General features: G+C 50.8%; 1 protein-coding gene across 3 annotated transcripts in view; it reads left to right on the forward strand.

The window, feature by feature from the left end:
- CAP1 (cyclase associated actin cytoskeleton regulatory protein 1) overlaps nt 1-18,985 on the forward strand; it is a 70,739-nt gene extending 51,754 nt beyond the window's left edge. Inside the window, exons 1-13 of one of the 3 annotated variants that reach the window (XM_052811269.1) lie at nt 5,354-5,436; nt 10,793-10,905; nt 11,329-11,429; nt 11,903-11,980; nt 13,862-14,005; nt 14,102-14,187; nt 14,729-14,834; nt 14,942-15,119; nt 15,777-15,964; nt 16,171-16,294; nt 16,397-16,479; nt 17,031-17,174; nt 17,557-18,985. In XM_052811269.1, the coding sequence (XP_052667229.1) occupies nt 10,812-10,905; nt 11,329-11,429; nt 11,903-11,980; nt 13,862-14,005; nt 14,102-14,187; nt 14,729-14,834; nt 14,942-15,119; nt 15,777-15,964; nt 16,171-16,294; nt 16,397-16,479; nt 17,031-17,174; nt 17,557-17,640 (1,410 nt within the window). In that variant the 5' untranslated portion in view covers nt 5,354-5,436; nt 10,793-10,811 and the 3' untranslated portion in view covers nt 17,641-18,985. Of the gene's footprint in view, nt 1-5,353; nt 5,437-5,476; nt 5,515-10,792; nt 10,906-11,328; nt 11,430-11,902; nt 11,981-13,861; nt 14,006-14,101; nt 14,188-14,728; nt 14,835-14,941; nt 15,120-15,776; nt 15,965-16,170; nt 16,295-16,396; nt 16,480-17,030; nt 17,175-17,556 lie in introns of those variants that run through there. The other 2 variants (XM_052811268.1, XM_052811270.1) reach the window with 2 other exon arrangements.
- Nucleotides 18,986-19,149: the final 164 nt, after the last annotated feature.

Raw genomic sequence — 19,149 nt, forward strand, 5'->3', positions numbered from 1 at the left:
GCGAGGAGTCATCCTGACCATTGCTATGACCTGGCTGCCTCCAAGGGGTGTGGGCAGCACTGCTGTCTCCAAGGATTTGAAAGATTGCTGCTAGCTTTTCTTTTCAGAGTTTCAACAGAGATCAGGGACATTTTATTCTTTGCCTCCTCTTTTTTGGCTCTGTGGGGTTCAGAAGTCTCTGAGTTTTTTTGCAGCCAGCTCAAGAGACTAAAACCATACTGAGCTTGAACCATGGCCCAGACATTCCTAGCTGAGCACACCTCTTCTATTTGAGGCTTTTAAGAAAAGAGATGGGGGGGGGGAAATGACCATGGGAGTTGATAGCACTGAGCCCTGGGCAAAACTCCAGCCTTGAAGCAGGGACCATGTCTTGCTTCAGTCATGATTACAGAGACCTTTCACTCCAAGCATGAACAAAGTCTTTCTGGCATGGGAAGTCTACCCAGCCAGAAATGCATGGGGAGATGCTGCCAGCACCTACAGCTGGCCTCCAGTAAGTAGCTGTAGAATGGCTTAATCCACACTAACCTTGATGATGAAGCAAATGCACCCAAGTGCCCAGGAAGAACCTCCTTGCAGAGCTGGAGTTACATGGCTGCTGCGTTCTCTGCGCCAGCTGGGTGAGCCATGAGTCAGGGCTGATGTATGGGCAGTGCTGGCCTTGTAAAATCAAAGCCAGAACATGGAAAATACAGGGTGTCAGCTGTGTGCTCAGCACCTGCTGAGCTGATGCCTGTAACGGCATATGGGCTGCGGCTGTGCTGCCCAGAAACCATATGTGGGTGCTGGGAATCAGCCCTGATTCCCAGCTGATGGGCTTTAACAGGCTTCTGGACCACTTGGGGCAGGGGTTAGCCATCTGGTGTGAGGGGCTTGGGGAGCCTCCCCCTGAACTTGGGGGGCACTACTGCCCATGCTGGAAGGAAGCAGAAGGTTTCTTGGGGCTTGTTGGTCCCCAGGTTGTCTGGTCCCTTTTGTTCACAAGGGAAAGAGCCTTTCATTGTACATCGGTGAAGGTGCATGTGAGCAGTGGGGCTTGTAGAAAGAGCCTGGCAGGGGTACAGGCCCATATCCCAGCACCCAGGGCTTGCTCAGCGGGGAGGGCAGGCTGCTGCAGGCACCCCTCTCTCCACTGATACTCATTGGAGTATGTTAGTGCACCCTGTACCCTTCCCAGGGCCTCTGGTCAAGCTGCAAGGCTCACCTTGAGCCCTGGGGAAACCTGCTGGGTGCCAGCTCCCAGTGCACATGGCTGAGCCCAGACTGGTGGGTAGCTCTGCCTCTCTTGCAGCACAAAGCTGTCAGAGGAGCATTTCAGGAGGATGCTGCCCTGGTCATGCCACAAGGCAGCACCGAGGTGAGCCAGTGAGATGCCATCGGGGCTGGATGTGCCAGGGGGAAGGTGGAGAGAGAGCTGGGAGGTGATGGGGCACAGGCAGATGTTCACCCCAAGCGCAGGGCACTTGTCCTGGCAGGTGACTGCGGAGGGGACAAAACCAAGCAAACATCAGTCGTAGCCTCCAAAGGGCAGCACATGAACCTGCAAAATAGGACTTACATCCTCTGTTTGTCACCAAAGGTGGCTTTGCCAAGAGGCTGGTCCCCTCCTGGCTGAGGCACATGGAGGCAGCAGGAGTGACTGGAGGGACAGTCCCAGAGGTAAAAGAGGCCACGCTGTGTCTGTTTACAGGGAATAAGTGGAAGTGTGAGAAAAGTCTCTTCTTGCAGAGGGTGAGGAATATCCTCCCTCCTTATCCCCAGGGAAAGGGCAAAGAGCCTCGGGTTTATCTTGCAGCGGGAGAGATTTATGAAACATTCAAACAGCTGCTGGCGGGGATGGTTTTCCCTTGGCCCCTGGGCTGGAGGGACCCACGTGCCCCGTGCTGCAGCAGAAATCACCCAGGGCTGGTTCCGCGGACACTTCAAGCTGAACAAAGCAAAGGCTCCCATGGAAAGGGGTGTCTGACAGCGCAGCCACCCCGCTGTGCCAGTAAGTCTCTGGGGGGCTGGGTCAGGGAACAGATCCAGCTGGAAATTAGCTCAGCCTGGGAAGCTCTGGGGAGAAGCAGGATTGCTAGAGCAGGGCTGTGCTTGGGACAGAGGTGCTGAGCAGGGGATCATGCTGAGCAGTGGATCACGGTGAGCAGGTCCACTTCCCTGGCACGCTGATCCCCAGACGGGCTGGGATCTGTCACCAGCTGGGGAAGGCAGAGTTAAGCCAGGGTCAGCTGTGCAGCCCAAGGCATGCAGGACAGAGGCATTCTTGGCTGTCCCCAGGGGTCACCTTGTCTGTGTCACCTGGCTGAGGTCACTCACTTTATCTGCAAACAGAGACTGAAGGCTACCGACCTGTTTTGGTGGGCTTTAGTTAATGTTTTGCAAACCCCCTGTTTCCAAGGATGTAAGTAGCCAAGGCACTGCAGTACATGGCCAGAAACTGATGGGACAGTGAGATGGTTTCCCACTACCAAGAAACTTCTTTTCCCAGGAATGAAGCTTTAAATTGCTTTGCTGGGAAATGAAACGCTGCATGCAGGCCGGTGTTCTAGGCTTAGCCTTAACCAGCGATGGCTCAGGGAGCTCTGAAAGCACAGGACTGCCTTAGCCCCTGCCAGGACTGTGTTTGCTCCTGCAGAGGAGTCGGAGGCTGCTGAGTATGACAAGGACCTGGGCTGGAGCTTGGACAAGTGCCCTCCCCACACCACAACAGAGCAGGGACAAGTGCTCTCTTTCAGCTGCAACAAGCCAAAGGGCGCTGTCTAGGGGACACAAGGGCATTTTAGCCATTTCATGGCTAAAAAGAGACGCAAATATTCCCATGGTGCTTGGAGGAAAAAGGGATGAGGCACCAACCACCTGGCAGCAGCATGGGGAAGCTGTAAGCTTTTCCCTGGAGACAGGACAGTGACGGCCCCAGGCTGGCATGGTTTACAGGCACTGGGATCCCCCACAGAGCACTGACCTGGTTTACAGTCCTCCTAAAAACAGGCAACTCTGCCATGACCCAGCCTTACCAGGAACTTGATCTTTGTTCCTTCAGGAACCACATTCAGCGGAACAGACCCACCCCAGAAGCAAACACACCAGCCTGGGGCTGGGTTGCGATATCCCCGGTGAGCCACGCTCTTCCTCTCCCCACTCTCTGGTTATTTCTAGTTCCTCTCCCCAGTCTCACTTTATTCTTACAGCTTCAGCCCAGGAGGTCAGCTCCTGCCTGTGCTGCCCACCAGGACTACCAGTCCCCCCAGCACCAGTGAGGCAGGACATGGTTTGTGCTTCACTCCTGTGACTGTTACAGGATGCTATAAAATATGCACAGAAAAGAGATGTTTGTATCTTATTTTCTATTTTGCATCATGTCAATTGATCCTAAGGTGTCCGATCATGATGGAGACAGCTGCAAGAGGCCGATCAGGTGTTGGCAGGGTGGAAAACAAGGCAAGAAAACCAGCCAAAGGGCATCAGTGACTGCAGGGAGCTGCTTGTCTCCTCTATAGGCTTCAGCCTAACCGGGAAGGACAATGTGAGGGCAGTGGTGTGGGTCCTGCTTGGCTCCATGTGCTTTGCCAAGGCAGCAGCTGGGAGCTGGGGGGAGGGGGCCGCATAGAGGGGAGGGGGGATAGTGGCGAGCTGTGTCTTCGCCAAGAAGACACACAACTCCTACCCACTGGCTGCTCAGAAGAATCAAACCCTCAAAGGGTTTTGAACGCCTCCCCAGCTCAGGGGGAGCGTGAAGCTGGAGGAGACAACCTCACTAGATGTCAGCAGAGCCACGCTCCCGGCGATCCTGCTCCCAGCCCTTGGCTGATCCCAGGCTTGGCCCTGCTCCTGCCTGTCCCGGTTGGGATCCCACAGACGGAGCCCGGATCTCCTCCGCTCGGGAGCTCGGCGGTGGACGGGCCCCGCTTCCAGCCTGCGCTGCAGCAGACGTGACCATCTATGGTAGCGGAGCAGAGGGCAGGAAGCGGTGGTAAAGTCAGCCGACTTTGCTGGGTTTTCTCCTCCTTCCCATCCTGTCAACGTGTCGCAGCCCTCGCCGGGACAGATGCTCCGTCTGTTTGTCTGCACAGACCCCCCAGCTCTGAAGGTGGCTTCAACTCCCTCCCCAGGGCTGCTGGGACTGAGAAAGCTCCAGGTCCCTTGCAGCAGGCAGGGACAACTGCTGCCCTTTCTCTAACTGTGGCAGCAAACACCTTTTCAGAGCAAGTCTTGCCCTAATGGTAAAAGCAGACAGCGGAGCCTTCTTTCTGTGGGAACAATCCCATGTTGACTCCAGGGACCTTTTCCTGACTCCGAGTTATTTTTCCCTTGACCGTCCCGGTCTCGGTCTCTCCAGCAACAAAGCTGGGACAACAATATTTATCCATGCTCTGCCAAGTGCTTTGAGACCCTCGGATCAAAGAGGGTCTGCGAGCATGAGGCTCCAAAGTGCTTTGTACCCCCAGAAGCACAGCAGCCTTGTAGGAGTCGTTTGATGCTCAGGGTGAGCCAGCGTGCACCACAAGTAAAACCATCTTTGCCGCACAGAGCCAGCAATGACGACCAACCCTGGCACAGAGCCCCCCAGGATTTTCCCTGTGTAAGGGTGTAGCTGTTTCGATCGTCAGCAGTTCCCCAGAAGGACCTTTCTCCCATCCCACGCCCATCAGACGTATCTTGGAGGGGCCTTGACCTCAGCTCCCCCTGACGCAGCCAGATGCCGTTCCTGAGGGACAGGAGGACCCGATGCCTCCCTTCCACCTCCTCTGTAGCCCCAGCCCAGCCTGCCTTGCTCCCCAGCCAAGCCCTGTCCCTGCAAGCCCAGGACGATCCCCCTCCCCAAGGGGGGGGGCTCATCCCATCTAGCCCCACCCTGGGGGCCCAACTTGCAGCCCCCAGCCACATCTCTAGGGCCCCAACCTCCAGCCTAACCCCTCTCCCAGGGGTCCCTGCCTCCTCCCAACACCCCAAAACCACCCCCAACCCCTCTCGGGGGGCCCCAGACCTCCCGAGGACCCCAACAGCCCCTCCTGGGGGGACCGCAGCCCTCCCCCGGACCTGCCCCGGGGGGGGGCGGTCCCAACTGCCCCCCCTGGAGCTCTCGGCTCCTCCAGCCCCTCTGGGGGGGCCTCAGGATCCCGGAGACCCCCCCCCCCAGCCCCTCTCCGGGGGTCCCGGTGCTCCATGGGGGTCCTGGCCCCCCCCACCGCCCCGGGCACCTTCATGGCCCCACCCCCAAGGAAGACCCCGCCCACCCAGCCCCACCCCTCGCCCTTTCTAACCACGCCCCTAACCCCACCCGCCAATCACAGGGCGGCGGCCGACCAAAGTTCCTCCCCGCCGGCGCCGCGCCGCGCTGTGCGTACTTCCGGTGCGCGGGGCGGGGGCCGGAAGCGGCGGAGCGCGGGGGGTGCTGGGCGGCGCCGGGCGGCGGCGGAGCGGGAGAGCGGCGGGGAGGTGAGCGCCGGAGCGGGGAACGGGGGGCTCGGCTCGGCTCGGCTCCCCGCCGGGGATGCCGACCCTGCTCCGGAGCCGGTATCAGTGGGACGAGACTCCCGGTGGGGGAGCTGGCAGCGGCCGCGCCGGGGCTGGCCGGGGGGCACCGGTGATGGGTCGGGCCCGCCCGGGCTCGGTGGAACGGGGAGGGGGAGGGGCGGTTCCGTCCGCCGCTGCCGGAGCCGCGCTGGGTGGGCGCAGGGAGACGGGAGGGGCTCCGGCCCGGCTGTTGGGGTTAAATCCGTTAAAAGCGGTGTTTTCGGGTGAATTTAGTCACGAAACGGTGAAAACTCCCCCGACGCGGTTGTTACCGGGGTCCGCCGCCACCCGTGGCATCGGGCGGGGCGGCTTCGGGCCTCCGTGGGGCTTCCTGCGCCGGAGCGGAGGCGTTTCCTGCCGTGGGGGGCCGGGCCCGGGGGTGTTTCAGCACCCGAATTCTCCCCGGGACGGCGCGGGGGGGACGGACACGGACACACAAATTACCGAGGTCCGGTCCATCCCCACCGGCGCCGCTCGGCCCGTTGCGGTGGGGTACGCTGTCCCGGTGGAAGGGCGGGCTGGGGGGGTCTGTACCTGCACCCCACAACCTGGGGGGTTAATCCTGCCCCGGTTCCCTCCCCTGGAAGCCGCGGGGGGGGCGGTTACCGGGGCTGGCAGCTCCTGGATGGCTCCCTCGGGCGGTGGGGGGGTGTGTGCCCAGGTGATATATCCAGCTTTCCACGACAGGACTGATTTGGCGCAGCCTGAGGCGAGGGTGTTTCTGTAGTTTGTGCTTCCAGGTTGTTCTCTCCATCTTGCTGGGGTTGGGGCGGTTCTCGTCCTCAGCCTGTTGCTGACTTCTGCCTTTTGCATTTCAGTGGTGATTAGCATGGGATAAAGGTGTGATTGCTTTGGATTTTGTGATAGTGAAATGAAAAAAAAAAGGTAGTGGGTGTTTCATGCATCAGGTCACAGGATTTCAGGCATCGGCTTCTGGAATTCCCCAAGACCTGGGAAAACTGAAAAACCAAGAATCCGTGGCATCGAGAAACTGCTGTATTCCCTTTCTCTTCCTGACGCAATCCTTGTGTCCCTGGAATATCGCTGAGCTTTCTGAAAGCCAAAAATACCCCCTATTATTCATGTAACAAAGTTCAGCCAAGCAGCCTCTGCTTGAGCAGGCACAGCTCAGGAGGGATGCTGACGAGGTTCGATGCTCTGAATTCCTGATATGGAGCTTGGTACTGCATCCAATTTAGCTTAGATCTGAGATCCTCAGTTACTTCCCTGGTGGATTCATCGCCCTGGCAGGGAATGGAAATGAGAGGAGCATAGCAACAGAGTCTGGCAAGTGCAAATCTCCTATTTCATATAATTATGAAGAAAAAGGAGTCCTTGCGCTTGCTCTAGTGCAGAGCGAAGCGATACTTTAACCGTCTCTTAATGTTTGAGTAAAAATACCAAATAATATTTTTAATGACTTCAGTAGGATTTGTTATTTGGGAGAGCTTAAATAGGGTCCAGATGGATTTATTTTTTTTAAAGCACTTTTGGTTTTCTAAATAAAGTAGATCTGAAATACCAGAAGTAGACACCATGGGTCCTGGAGCAATGTCAACAAATATTGTTGTACTATAAACAGGAGAGATCTCTGTCTTGGCAGCTGCTGGGACTAGCAATAGCTGTCTTGTGTTTGTGGCTGGTCCTGACAACTGACTAAATTCAGGCATTTGAGTCCTGTCTTGCTTCAAATAATTCCTTACTTGATGAGCTGAACTGTTTAAAAAAAAATTCTTTGGGCTTTTGGAAGATATAAATGTTGGAAATCATCTGGTAGCTGATCCCCTGAGATATTCCAGTGTCAGCTCAGAAATAAACTGTGGTATGTTCTTAATTTAGTTGTCCCATCTTTATTTCTTTTGCCTGTAGAAACAGGAAGTAGCTGATGCAAATTTCATGTTGCTGACAGCAGTTTGTCGGGCTTCACAAAAGCTGAATCTGAACAGAGGCGTAGGTTTGGCTTGCTTTGGCTATAAAACTAACATTTGTGTCTTCCAGAATGTCTAAGTGAGGACCCAGGTTAGTGTGCTGTCTCAGGCAACCGGAAGAATTTCATTTATACTGGTTTTATGAGAAGTTGCTCACTCCTCTGAGGACCGGCCTTTGGCTAGGACATGCCGACTCCTTGATATTCTCCAAACAGGAAACTCCTCTTACTGTGTTGTTGCACAGGATCGGCTTTGGGATAGCTAGTGTTCTTACAAATTAAATCCCTTCCCTTTATTGCTCTGATCAGTATATCAAAACAGTCTAGTTGTAGATGAAAGCCTGTTTGCTGTACAGTGTGTTCAAAACCATGTTCCCAAGCTTTGATGGAAATAAAGGCTAGTTAATAGATTAACCAAATGTGCTATGAAAATGAATGGACTTTCTGGCCCAGGGTGAAATGTGTGTTTGCTGTGAGTCCATAGCTTCCGCTCCATTGGTAATCAAAGTTCAATTGAATTTAAACAAGACCTAGATTTAAATCCTGCATTATAGTCCCAAAAGGGAGGGCTTCATCTCAACTCCACTTCTGCCAGCTGGAGAACTCTAACCCCTGGCTGCACGCACAGAGTAGCTTGAAAGCCTTTCTCATTCCTCCTGAGCACAGGACGATGTGCTGAACAAAAATGACTCTTCGGTGATCTGTGTGTCTGAGCTTCCTGTTTAAAGAAGGCAAATGAGATCCAATTATATGTACTGTACTGAGATCTGTGAAGACAGTTTGTCGCTTAGTGATAAATTATTTTGCATTTGAAGTGATCGATAGACAAAATACTGTTTAGATGTAGCCCAAACAGGTCTACTTTGTGATCTTTTTTTTTTTTTTCCCCTTTGCTAAACGTTAATCTCTGGATTGCAAACTCTGGCTCTTGATGTTAGTTACAACTAAATCTTTTTACTTCTTTCTGGATGGTATGTAGGTAGCAGAAAAAGCTGCATCCACATGGCAAAGAGCATAGTAAGGGTGAGTCAAGATTGCTTTAGCGAGGAGTGACTGAGATATAGCTGTCTGCTCTAGGACTTTGTGCTGCCTGCACTTAGTTCTGATTTTGCTGCCAATTTACCAAGTGACTTACCTTGTGAATTGTCCTAATGCTGCCCATTAAACAGAAATTAAAAGGAGTTCACCATCTGCCAGATAGCCCAAGGTTTACAAAGCTGGTATTGAGCACTATGAGTTTATGGCTTCTGTCAGGGAAACCCAGGAAGGGTGTGTCAAATGGCAAGGAGATTGGAAGGAATCTGAATCTCAAGGAATACTTTCTTGTTAAAGGACATTAATCCTGACAGCGTATCTAGAACTGATGCGATATGCTCCTCGCAACAGCATGTTTTATTGCTGGGGGTTGGAAGCAGCTTTCCATCTGGACTTTCTGGTTTGTAATCCTGATTTGAAGTGCAGTTTGTGACTCGGTAATGGGGCTGATCAGATTAGAGCCTCGTGTGGAATGTGATGGGGATCAGTGGTGCAGAACAGCAGCTTGTCTGCCCGACACTCGGTAAACCTGGTGTCCTTCCTGAAACCCCTGCATTAACACCCCTCTATCTTGCTGCACTCTTGAAGCATGGGAGAGTTTCTTTAACAGGTGGCTCTTTTGGGGAAAAAAAAACACCCTTCTTTTAGTGTGCTGAGAGCGGGGGAGGCAGAGCCCCGCTCTTGGCTGCGCTCCCACTTGAAGACGTGAGCCCCATTCTGGATGCTTTGTCCTCGGCTGCAGCAAAGCGCTGACAATCCTGTGGTCAGGATTTCTACATTGTACAGAATAAAAAAAAAAAAAGGTATTCATTACTGTTGATTATATGGGTGACCGCCCACAAGTTTCAGCCTGTCTGAACTTTTTTGTCTCTGGAAGCCATCCAGTTACTGCTGTCCAGTCTCATGCACAGTATCTCCTCTGGCTTACTCTTGCATAGAGGAGGAAACCGCTTTCTTCCTCTTGGAAGGGGGGTGGCCTCTCCCTCGCCTCCCCCACCCCCCTGCCCCCCTCATCAGTGCTGCTTCTCCTCATGCAAGCAGGCGAAAGAGGGGTGGAAAACGGCCTTTTTTGTCTTGTGACATCAGTGCCGTTCGTGACTAATGCTGGATCTGCCCCACATCCTCTGGAAACTGGGTGAAAACATGCACTTTGGAGCAGGGCTGAGAAGGCTTGTGAGCAAAAGCAAAACCCTAGTTAGAACTTCAGGTTTTGTTTCTGAGGGAGATCTAGTATCAGTTTGTCAACGCAGCTGGGTAAACCCTGTCTTCCTTTTTGGGTATGCTGGGGAATGTGCTGGGAAGGACATTCTCCTTCAGGCGGGGTTTTGAGCTCTTGCAGGCTGTTGCAATAAGAAGGAAGCTGTGTTCAGGACATAATCGTGATTCATATCGTAAAATCTTTCAAGGAGTGGTGATAAGATTAAAATGCAATTGGTGACTTGATACTCCCTCCCTGCATTCTCTGTGCATTAGTGTGCTTGGAGCGTGACTTGTCTTGCTCCTTGGTGCAGAGTCTCTGCAAAGCAGTAATTAATGGAAAGTTTATATGACTCTTAAGACTTTTCCAGATGAGACACTACAAATGACTCGCGTACCTAAATCACTTTCCTGTGCAGTGCCTGCAGAGTAGGTTCTGCAGTTCAGATACCAAAGCCTGTAGAGGGAGAATATGAACAGGGGCACATTGTTGTAGAAGCAGCTATGCCTTCGTAGCTTGTGCAGCTGCTCCTCTTAGCATGTGCCAGGGTGGCTCGTTCTGCACACTGATGCTCTACACTGTAGCAATGCTGGAGTTATAGATGTGCCTTGGAGGAATTCAGGACTCCGGGAGGTCCCTGTGGATGCGTTTGGAGAATCAAAACCACTAGTTCTAACCTGAAGTGTGTGAACTCTCAGCGAAACAGTTGTACTTGATTTGCTATATGGTGACAGCTGGGACTTTGGCCAAGAATTGGCTGCAGTGAGATTCTGTGCAGACCTCTGTTTTATAGAGTGGTGTCAATACAAGGTTAGAAGATGAAAGTTTTGTATTCTTACATGTGTAAGAAGTCCTTACAATGGAATAGAAACTATGTGGCCATTAAGGAATAACTGTGGCAATAGAAAGTTGCTGCATGCATGGCTGTTGTGTAATCCAAACGTCCTTGCTAATGTGAGGGTACCCTGCTGTCCATCATCAGGGTGCAGAGCTAGGCAGAAATTATTCTTCTGGAACTGGCAGAGCTTGTACCAGACAGCTGATAAACCGTCCTCAATATTTGGCATATGAGTTTCATACTGTCAGAGGATGTGAATAATTGTATGCTGTCTGTGCAGGTTGTGGACAGCGGTAGATATGGAAAGACTGGTTGAACGGTTGGAGAAGGCTGTGGAGCGCCTGGAGACGGTGTGCCAAGGACCTGGCATGTGTGGAGATGGCTCTTCCAAAGGTAAGGCCCAAAGCACCTCCCCAGCAGCAGCATCTCTCTGGAGTCCCTGTGCTGAAGCATCGGACATCAGCAGTAGCTGTTGCAGAGCAGGCGGTGCTCATGCAGGGCATGCAAAGGGCTGTTAGATGAACTGGCTGTGCACAGAGGGGAAGTGACTTTTGCAGCAGATACTGTGCAAACGCAAAGAGGCCTGCGGTTACCGTCCTGCTAAGATAAGGACTTCCTGTGGCTGCAGCGCTTCCCTCGTCTGCGTTCAGCTGCGTGCTTCGGGCTGAGCCTCCTGCGTTTGGTCGATGTGACCCAGGGGGGAAGGTTCAGCGTGGAGCAGGTGGGAGGTGCAAGCGCACGTGTGTGAGTGCTCCCAGCCCAGGAGCCCACCCGGTGCCTCTCGGTGATACCTGTGCTCTGGTTCCTTCTCTGCAGGAGTGGCTCAGTATGTGCAGGCTTTTGATGCCCTTCTGGCTGGCCCAGTAGCTGAATACATCAAGATCAGCAAAGAAGTTGGCGGGGATGTGCAGAAGCATGTAAGGACTCGCGTTCTTCTCCCTCCGCTCTAAATAGATGCTGCTCGTCCTTCAGGGCTGTTAAGGGCCAAGTTTGCTGTCAGTGTTTGCATTCCTTTAGCACCATATCCTAGGATGTTTGTAATCCCTGAGGATTCAAAACAGATGCAGGCGCCCAGATAACCTCCAGCAGATTGCCACCTACACACACACGATGAATCAAACCTCCTTCTTGAAATCTTTGGTAGTTAGGCGCTTAGCTCTCTTTACAGGCTTTGGTGTGTGCCTTTAGGAGGCCTGTAAACTACCCAGCCCAAGAGCTGTTGCAGTCTTGTGAGTTTTGTCTGAGGATGGGTGTCTCCAAGAATATATGCTTTGAGATCAGCATAGCTGCTTTCTTACAGACTAGGAACTGCAGGCAGCGGGAGCTTGAATGACTGTTAGCGTTACGCTGGGTACAAGGGAAGTGCTCTCATTTTTCTCTCTATTCTTAGGCTGAGATGGTTCATGTAGGCTTGATGAGTGAGAGGGCTCTTCTGGTGACAGCATCTCAACATCAGCAGCCAGCAGAGGTAAGTCTGGGAAATCACTTACCAGTAACCTTGTATGCTCTTACCTCAGAGTTGGAGATGACTGGAAGTGTAGGGGAATCTGGGCTGTTACAGTTGCTCCAAAACAGGAACCAAAGGAGAACTGGAGATGCTTGCATCCATGGGGTGGCACTTGCTGCAAGCGTGAACTATTCTGGGTGCTCACCCAACACCGAGCAGAATTCCAGAGGTTGATTCTTAGAGCTGCAGAACTGGCATTTTCCAGTCATTAGAGCAAAAAGTTTTCTGTAGCTGTCAGAGCAGCTTGTGAGTGTCATCTCACAGCATCTGTCTCAAGTTTCACCTGGCACCAACACCGCACAATCACTGTTCCTTGAGGATGCAACCTGCAGACAGGAACTTGTCTGAGACAGGAGCCACAGTGGGATTTGCGTAGAGTGTGCTTTTCCTTGCGTGGTGCTTATAGACTTTCAGGCATCAAACTCCTCCTGAAGTATAACAGATGCTTGTCTCTATTGAATGGCCTCTGAATAATAGCTAGGCTTTTAGGATTGATTTGTCCTTAGCAAGTAATTTAACACTTTAGCCTAGGCTGCTGCTTCTCAGCGGGATGTGTGACTGAGAATCTGATCCTGAATGCATTGGCTTTTCCCTGTTGAGAACTGTTTTTCCTGAGCAACAGGATCCCACCTTGCTTTTCTTTGCAGTTATTATCTGGCTCAGTCATGGCTTCTACTGTTACATTGTGGTAGCTGGATTTCTGTGTTACTTTCTTATTCACTGCAAAATATATCTGCATCTTTTTTCCCCAAAGTCAGCATTGGAGGGTTGTTTATCTTTCACTAGGCTTGCCAGGATGCTGCTCTGCATAGCCTCTAGTCTGAGAATCTGCTTATAAATTCCACTGACACATTATTTAAATAAAGGATTATGAACAAAGAACAACCTTAATCTAGTGTAGGTCTTTGTGCAGGTTGTCTTGCAGGAGACTAGTCGGTTCCGGAGTAGCCAGTTTAAAACGCAAAATGTATGAACTTGTGGCAAAGAATTTCCCCATCCTGTTACTCAACAGTGGCACTAGGCTGGAGCTTCTGAAAGTGTAGCCTGGCCAGTGGTGCTCGGAAACTCTTTGTTTTTATCTAAACAGAGGAAGGGACAGCAAAAGGAAAAGCCAAGGCTTTGAAAAGCAAGTTTTGCTCAAATTTGTCCCTCACTGGTGCCACCAGCAGGAGACTTTCTGATCTTAAAGAAAAGTTGCCTAAGAGGCATCTCTGGAAATGTGTAATTGGCTGCTCTGCTCTGACCTCGGAAGACTTATAAGCACTTTCAGTCAGCATTCCTAGTGGGCAACACACAAACAATTTTTATCATCCAAATACTAAAGGCTTGGATTGACTTGAGAAGTAACTTGAATCCTGAAGTCTAGCTTGATAGGGTGAATTGAGAACTTGCTGCAACTCCGATTGTAATGCAGGCTGTAGATCCCAAACTACAAAAACCTGCATAGCACCCCTTTCTCTAAGGGTTTGTAAAGGAGAGGAAAAATTTGACAAACTGTCTTGGAACAAAAGAATCCAGGAAAGGCAAATGCTATTTCAGTCCTCGTTACTAACAAGCTCTGTCAGTGTCTCTTGGATTGAACATGAGTCACAGTTCTTGGCGTACTCCCATAGTACCAATCTGGTTGGGAGCTATGACTTCAGCCCTGGAGGAGCTAGGCTGTGGGACCGAGCTCTGCTTGTGGGGAGGGCCAAGCCTGGACAGGAGCTGTAGCAGTAACTTGTGCCAGTTGGAATCTTCCTCCGAGTGACCATCATCTCAGCAGAGCCGCCCATGAAGATGTGCAGCCATTCCAGGGCAATACTAATATACTTAATTGTTATTGTCCCTCTTGTCCTGCAGAATGCATTCTCATCACTTCTGAAACCGATTTCAGAGCAAATCCAGGTGGTGCAGAATTTCAGGGAGAAGAACCGTGGTAGCAAACTGTTCAATCACTTATCGGCAGTCAGCGAGAGCATCCCAGCCCTGGGCTGGGTGGCCATGGTAAGAATTCCAGTAGGAAGTGGTTTTCTTGGGCTGGTGAGAAAAGTCTGGCTCCCTGGTCAGCTGTTCCGTGCCAATGTGTTCTTTCTTCTTTAGGCTCCAAAGCCTGGTCCTTATGTGAAGGAAATGACTGATGCTGCCATGTTTTATACCAACCGGATCCTCAAGGAGTACAAGGATGTGTAAGTTCACCTTCTCTCTTAAAGATGTCATTGAACACAGCTGACTGGGTGCGTAGGGGCTACTCCAGTGTCTAACCACAGCTGCCTTGGTCTTTAATTCTTTCTTTTTAAAGGCAGGGCGTATTCATAAAGCCTCACTTTAGCTGTTCTTCCCTGATCCTTAGACAAGGTTCCTTGCATTCATGTTGCAGCTGGAATCTCTGGTAGCAAATGTATTGCTGCTCTTGTCTCAGCATCATCTAGTGGCTGAACTGTTTCCCAGGACAGCAAGTTGTGCCTTGGGAATGGGTCTTGTTGGAAGTACCAGACTCCTCAATTAAGATGGGTTACAGGGCAGAGCACGCTTGTGGCCTTCTGCCTGCAGGTGCAAGATTAATACTAAAGCTAGAATGCAGTGCTGGAGGTGCAAGGCTGCCATGCTGGTCCAGCTGTGTCTTGCCTGTAGGCTGAGAGGTGGAGAGATGTAAAGAACTAACTGTAGTTCTTGGTTTTTAATGGCAAATGCACCTGCTCACTCCTCATGACCTCCTTGTGTCCTCAGAGATAAAAAGCAAGTGGACTGGGTGAAAGCTTATCTGAGTATCTGGACAGAGCTGCAGGCCTATATCAAAGAGTATCACACCACAGGGCTGACTTGGAGTAAAACGGTAAGTGCTGGCTACATCTGCAGGAGCTTCTTAGATGAGTATTGCATGATTATTGCAGCAAATATGGAGCTTGTGCAATCGCCTTTCCTCTTGCCGGCCTCTTACAGGGTCCTGTAGCAACAGAAGGGGCTAAATCACCATCCGCTCCCCCAGCCGGGGCTGCGCCTCCCCCACCAGGCCCTCCTCCCCCACCTGCTCCTGCCCCCACGAGCTGCAGCACAGATGACTCTGCCTCCCGCTCCGCGCTCTTCGCCCAGATCAATCGGGGAGAAGGCATCACCTCTGGTAGGTGGAAGTAGCTAGCGGAGGGAGGGCAACCACGAGTGAGGGTACTGTTGTGCTGCAAATCCTTGTTTTGCCGCTGTCCCTCAATACACCTGCTTAGAAAGTAGCTTGCAGTAACAAAAGACCATCTGGTCTGAGCGTGGTGCTGGGAGCCAGAAGCAGCCCTGAGGCAGTTACAGGGACAAAGGGAGCACATCTGAGTTAGCATTCTCAGCCTCATCTGTCAGGTGTAGCAAGAGATTAATCTCTAGCTGGAAGAGAGAGAGGGAACCCTTTGGTTGCCTGCACGTCTCCTGTTGCACCTATTTGTATTTGCACAGGACTTACCCCTTTTGTGTGTTACCTGGTTAGCGTATCAGGATAGACGTGAAACAGAAGTGAGGTGCTTGGCTCAAGGCTTTTACCAGCTGCAGAGTAGAAGAGCCGGTGTCTTCTGGTTCTACAGTACATCTTGTGTTCTCGTCAATATTGCATCAGTGTTTCTTGCTCCCTCTTTCACTTGCTGTCACTTGTGCTTGGGCTCAACTTAGGCCCAGTTTCAATAATTTGCATTTTGAAAAATGTTATCATGCTGGTTGTTGTCATCACTGATGTCTGGTGTTTGTGAAACTGCATTCTTGGAGGAGAGTTGGATCTCAGGTTTGACTTCTCTTGCAGGCTTAAGACATGTTTCAGATGACATGAAGACCCACAAGAATCCAGCACTGAAGAACCAAGGGGGTCCTGTGAGAAGTGGACCCAAACCTTTCACTGCTCCCAAACCAGCCTGTAATGCTAATCCCTCCCAAAAAACCTCTCCGAAGGCACCTGCGCTGCTAGAATTAGAGGGCAAAAAGTGGAGAGTGGTGAGTGCCTGGCATTGGCATGAGTGGGTTGGAGGGATGGGAGCTTTGCAGCAGGGAAGGAAGGTCTCCTGAGGACCTTTCTTGTAAGAGGCACCAGCCTGAAGGCACACGCAGTTTGCTTCTAAAGGGTCTGCACTGCCCTGCTGTTCACATGGACTAATTGGTCTGCATTCCAAAAATAAAGGGCATTTTTGCTGCCTTTTCAGGAAAACCAGGAGAATGCCACTAACCTGGTAATCAGCGACACAGAGTTGAAACAGGTAGCATATGTTTTCAAGTGCACAAATAGTACACTCCAAATCAAAGGCAAGATCAACTCCATCACCCTCGGTAAGTGGAGAAACCCTGAAAACTGCTTCTGTGTGCTGGTCTGTTTGCAGAAGGCTGAATCTCCAAAACCTTTCTCTGACTTAATCTGTCTTTTCTTTGCAGATAACTGTAAGAAGCTAGGTCTGGTGTTCGATGACGTGGTGGGCATCGTAGAGATCATAAACAGCAGGGACGTTAAAGTTCAGGTGAGTGTCTGCAGCCTGTTCTCTGCCTGGGGTGTGACTGCTGCACTGTACAACAGGGCATCTGTAGCATCTGCTCCTTTGAGTAGTTTTATTTCCGGAATAGGAATGTGCATCTGTGGAGAACATTCATGAAACGTCATCTGTCCTGCTGCTCTGCAGCTCACCCTGCCCAGCCCTTAGGAAGGGGCTGAAATTTGCCTCACTGGGCTGCTTCAGGGCTCTAGGTAAAAGATTAGTCTCTGTGAGGTGGGCAGCATGATATGACTGCTGAAGTAGGAGGCCAGCAGTAGAATCTACTCTGATTCCAGTTCTGGTATCTGATTCGGGATGGTCAGCTTGTCCAGCGTTCACTCTAGTTTTGTTCTAAAGAGATCAAAACCAGAAATAACTTTGGATTTTTGCCAAAGGCGGGCGTACTGGAATCCAGTGTGTCTGCGGTGGGCGGGTTGAAGTCAAACCTCTTGCCTTGAAGGCAAGCACAAAAGAAAAATGTTGCGGTTGCCCAGTTCAAAATAACGCTCCTCTAACTGCTGCTTTGACCTCTCTGCTAGGTAATGGGTAAAGTGCCAACAATTTCCATCAACAAGACAGACGGTTGCCACGTGTATCTGAGCAAGAACTCCCTAGACTGTGAAATCGTCAGTGCCAAGTCATCAGAGATGAATGTCCTTATTCCCACAGAGGGTGGTGACTTTGTAAGTGTTAGTTTTGAGATCATTGTGGAGGTCTGCTTGGGATTGGGGTAATGCAGGGTGGGATTCGTATTTTGAGCCCTGCAGGGAACGTCAGTTACAGTGAGGTCTGGAGGGACAATTCTAGACTCTAGACTTCAGAGGTCACAAATTATGATCACAGGTTAAAAGCAGCAGCTCAAGTTGTTTGTCTTTATAGTGAGATACTTGCTTTTCTGTGAGAGCTGCTGCTTCAGGATTTCTTGGGGGCAGAACAGGCAGCGTTTGTGGTACAGGAAGGGACACAGCATGTATCTAAGAAAAGAAATGCCTAAAGCAGTGGGAGGAGTTACTAGTCTCAGTCATAAACTGATTTTGACAACAGATTTCTATTTTTACCCTCCAGACTGAATTCCCTGTCCCAGAACAGTTCAAGACAGTGTGGAACGGTCAGAAGTTGGTTACCACCGTGACGGAAATTGCTGGTTAAGCAGAAAAGCTCCAAGGCTCATGCCCTCCCCTGGCCGTGCTGTGGGACAAATCTGCTTTCAGATGATTCTCTTAGATTTCTTGTACCTTTCTGCTCTCAAACTGCTTCTCTTCTACCCGAGAGACACAGCTACCTGCCATCACTGAAATACCTCTGCCTGGGGTTTGGTGTAGGTGGCGGGTCAGTTATTGTCCACATCTATTAGCAGGAAGGTGTATTGTTTTGTTTTGGTTTGGTTCTTTTTTTTTCTCCCCTTGTCTGATCTAACTGCACCAATTATCAAGTCAGATTTTCGGTGAACTTCACAGCCAGTACTGGCAGTTGGCTTTCAGAGCGTTGTTCGGGGTTTTTTTGTATTGCCTTTAAGCAAACTGTTCATGTGAGAGGAATGGAATGTTGTCCCCTTTTTAACAAATAATGGTGTCTGTCGGGGTCCAGAGTACCCAGTTGCTATGGCAGATGTCTCAAGAAGGTCCTAGAAGCTGCTAATTCCAGCTCTATGTACTAGTTGGTGGCATTACAGGATATGGGAATGGCTTTGTCGGACCAAAGGCTGAGGACCTGGGCCATAGCATTCCACCCTGATTTCTCTTTCATCATTCCTACTAGCTCAGTGTATTTCTGATTGTGCCATGACAGGAGGCTTTATATTAACCAGTGCCACAGGAAGACTGCAGTGGAGTAACTGCGGTTACCTCCCCAGCAGTCTGGCTGGTAGCTTGGAGCTGAGCATCTCTTATTTCCATGAGTCCTCCACCCTTGCAAGCAACTCTTTGCCCCAGGGCTTCCTTCTCAGAGCAGCTGAACTCAGGTTCAGTCTTCCAGGGCAGTTCTTCTGAACCTGTCCCCTCCTGCAGAGGAAGGGTCTCCTTCATTCCAGGGTCAGTAGTGCAGTATTGTGAATACCCAGGTTGGATCAAGTCGGTTCATCACTCTCTTCCTCATCTGCAATCAGTCCCCATAAAGTGAATCCTCTCAACCTCCCCTTTCCCATGTTGCTTGGTTCTTTACTTTGGTGGAAGCTTGTAGCCTCTGTTCCAGGGCCCTGGAGCAGAGTGATGGATCTAAGACACTGTACTGACCCATAAAGGGAGCTGCACGTGCTTTGACCTTCATTTTTCCAATGCCTCGGGTGGCATAAGCATATCTTAAATGCATTTCCTCTGTAAAATGTCAATGTTCTTTTTCTCTAGGACAAAACTTACAAAAAAAATATGCAATTTTTTTATTTTGAGACTGTCCTGTGACTTGTACTTGTCTTCTCCTGAGGCTTGTGAAAAAACCTTTCTTATGTACTTAAGATTATACAGAAGATAGAATAAAGTTAATGCCAACTTGCTCATTACAGTGGCTCTGGTTTACTCTTTGGGGGCACACAGGACCTTGGGTAGGACAAGATGCCCTTTGCTGCCTAACCCTGCCTAGACTGCTTTGAATACTTTCCCCAGGGGGAAGTACAGACTTGCCTCAACTCCCCTTGAATCAAATAGTCAGTAGTTGTCAAATCTC

This window comes from Harpia harpyja, chromosome 16 (genome assembly GCF_026419915.1).
Source record: "Harpia harpyja isolate bHarHar1 chromosome 16, bHarHar1 primary haplotype, whole genome shotgun sequence".
NCBI classification, from domain to species: Eukaryota; Metazoa; Chordata; class Aves; order Accipitriformes; family Accipitridae; genus Harpia; species Harpia harpyja.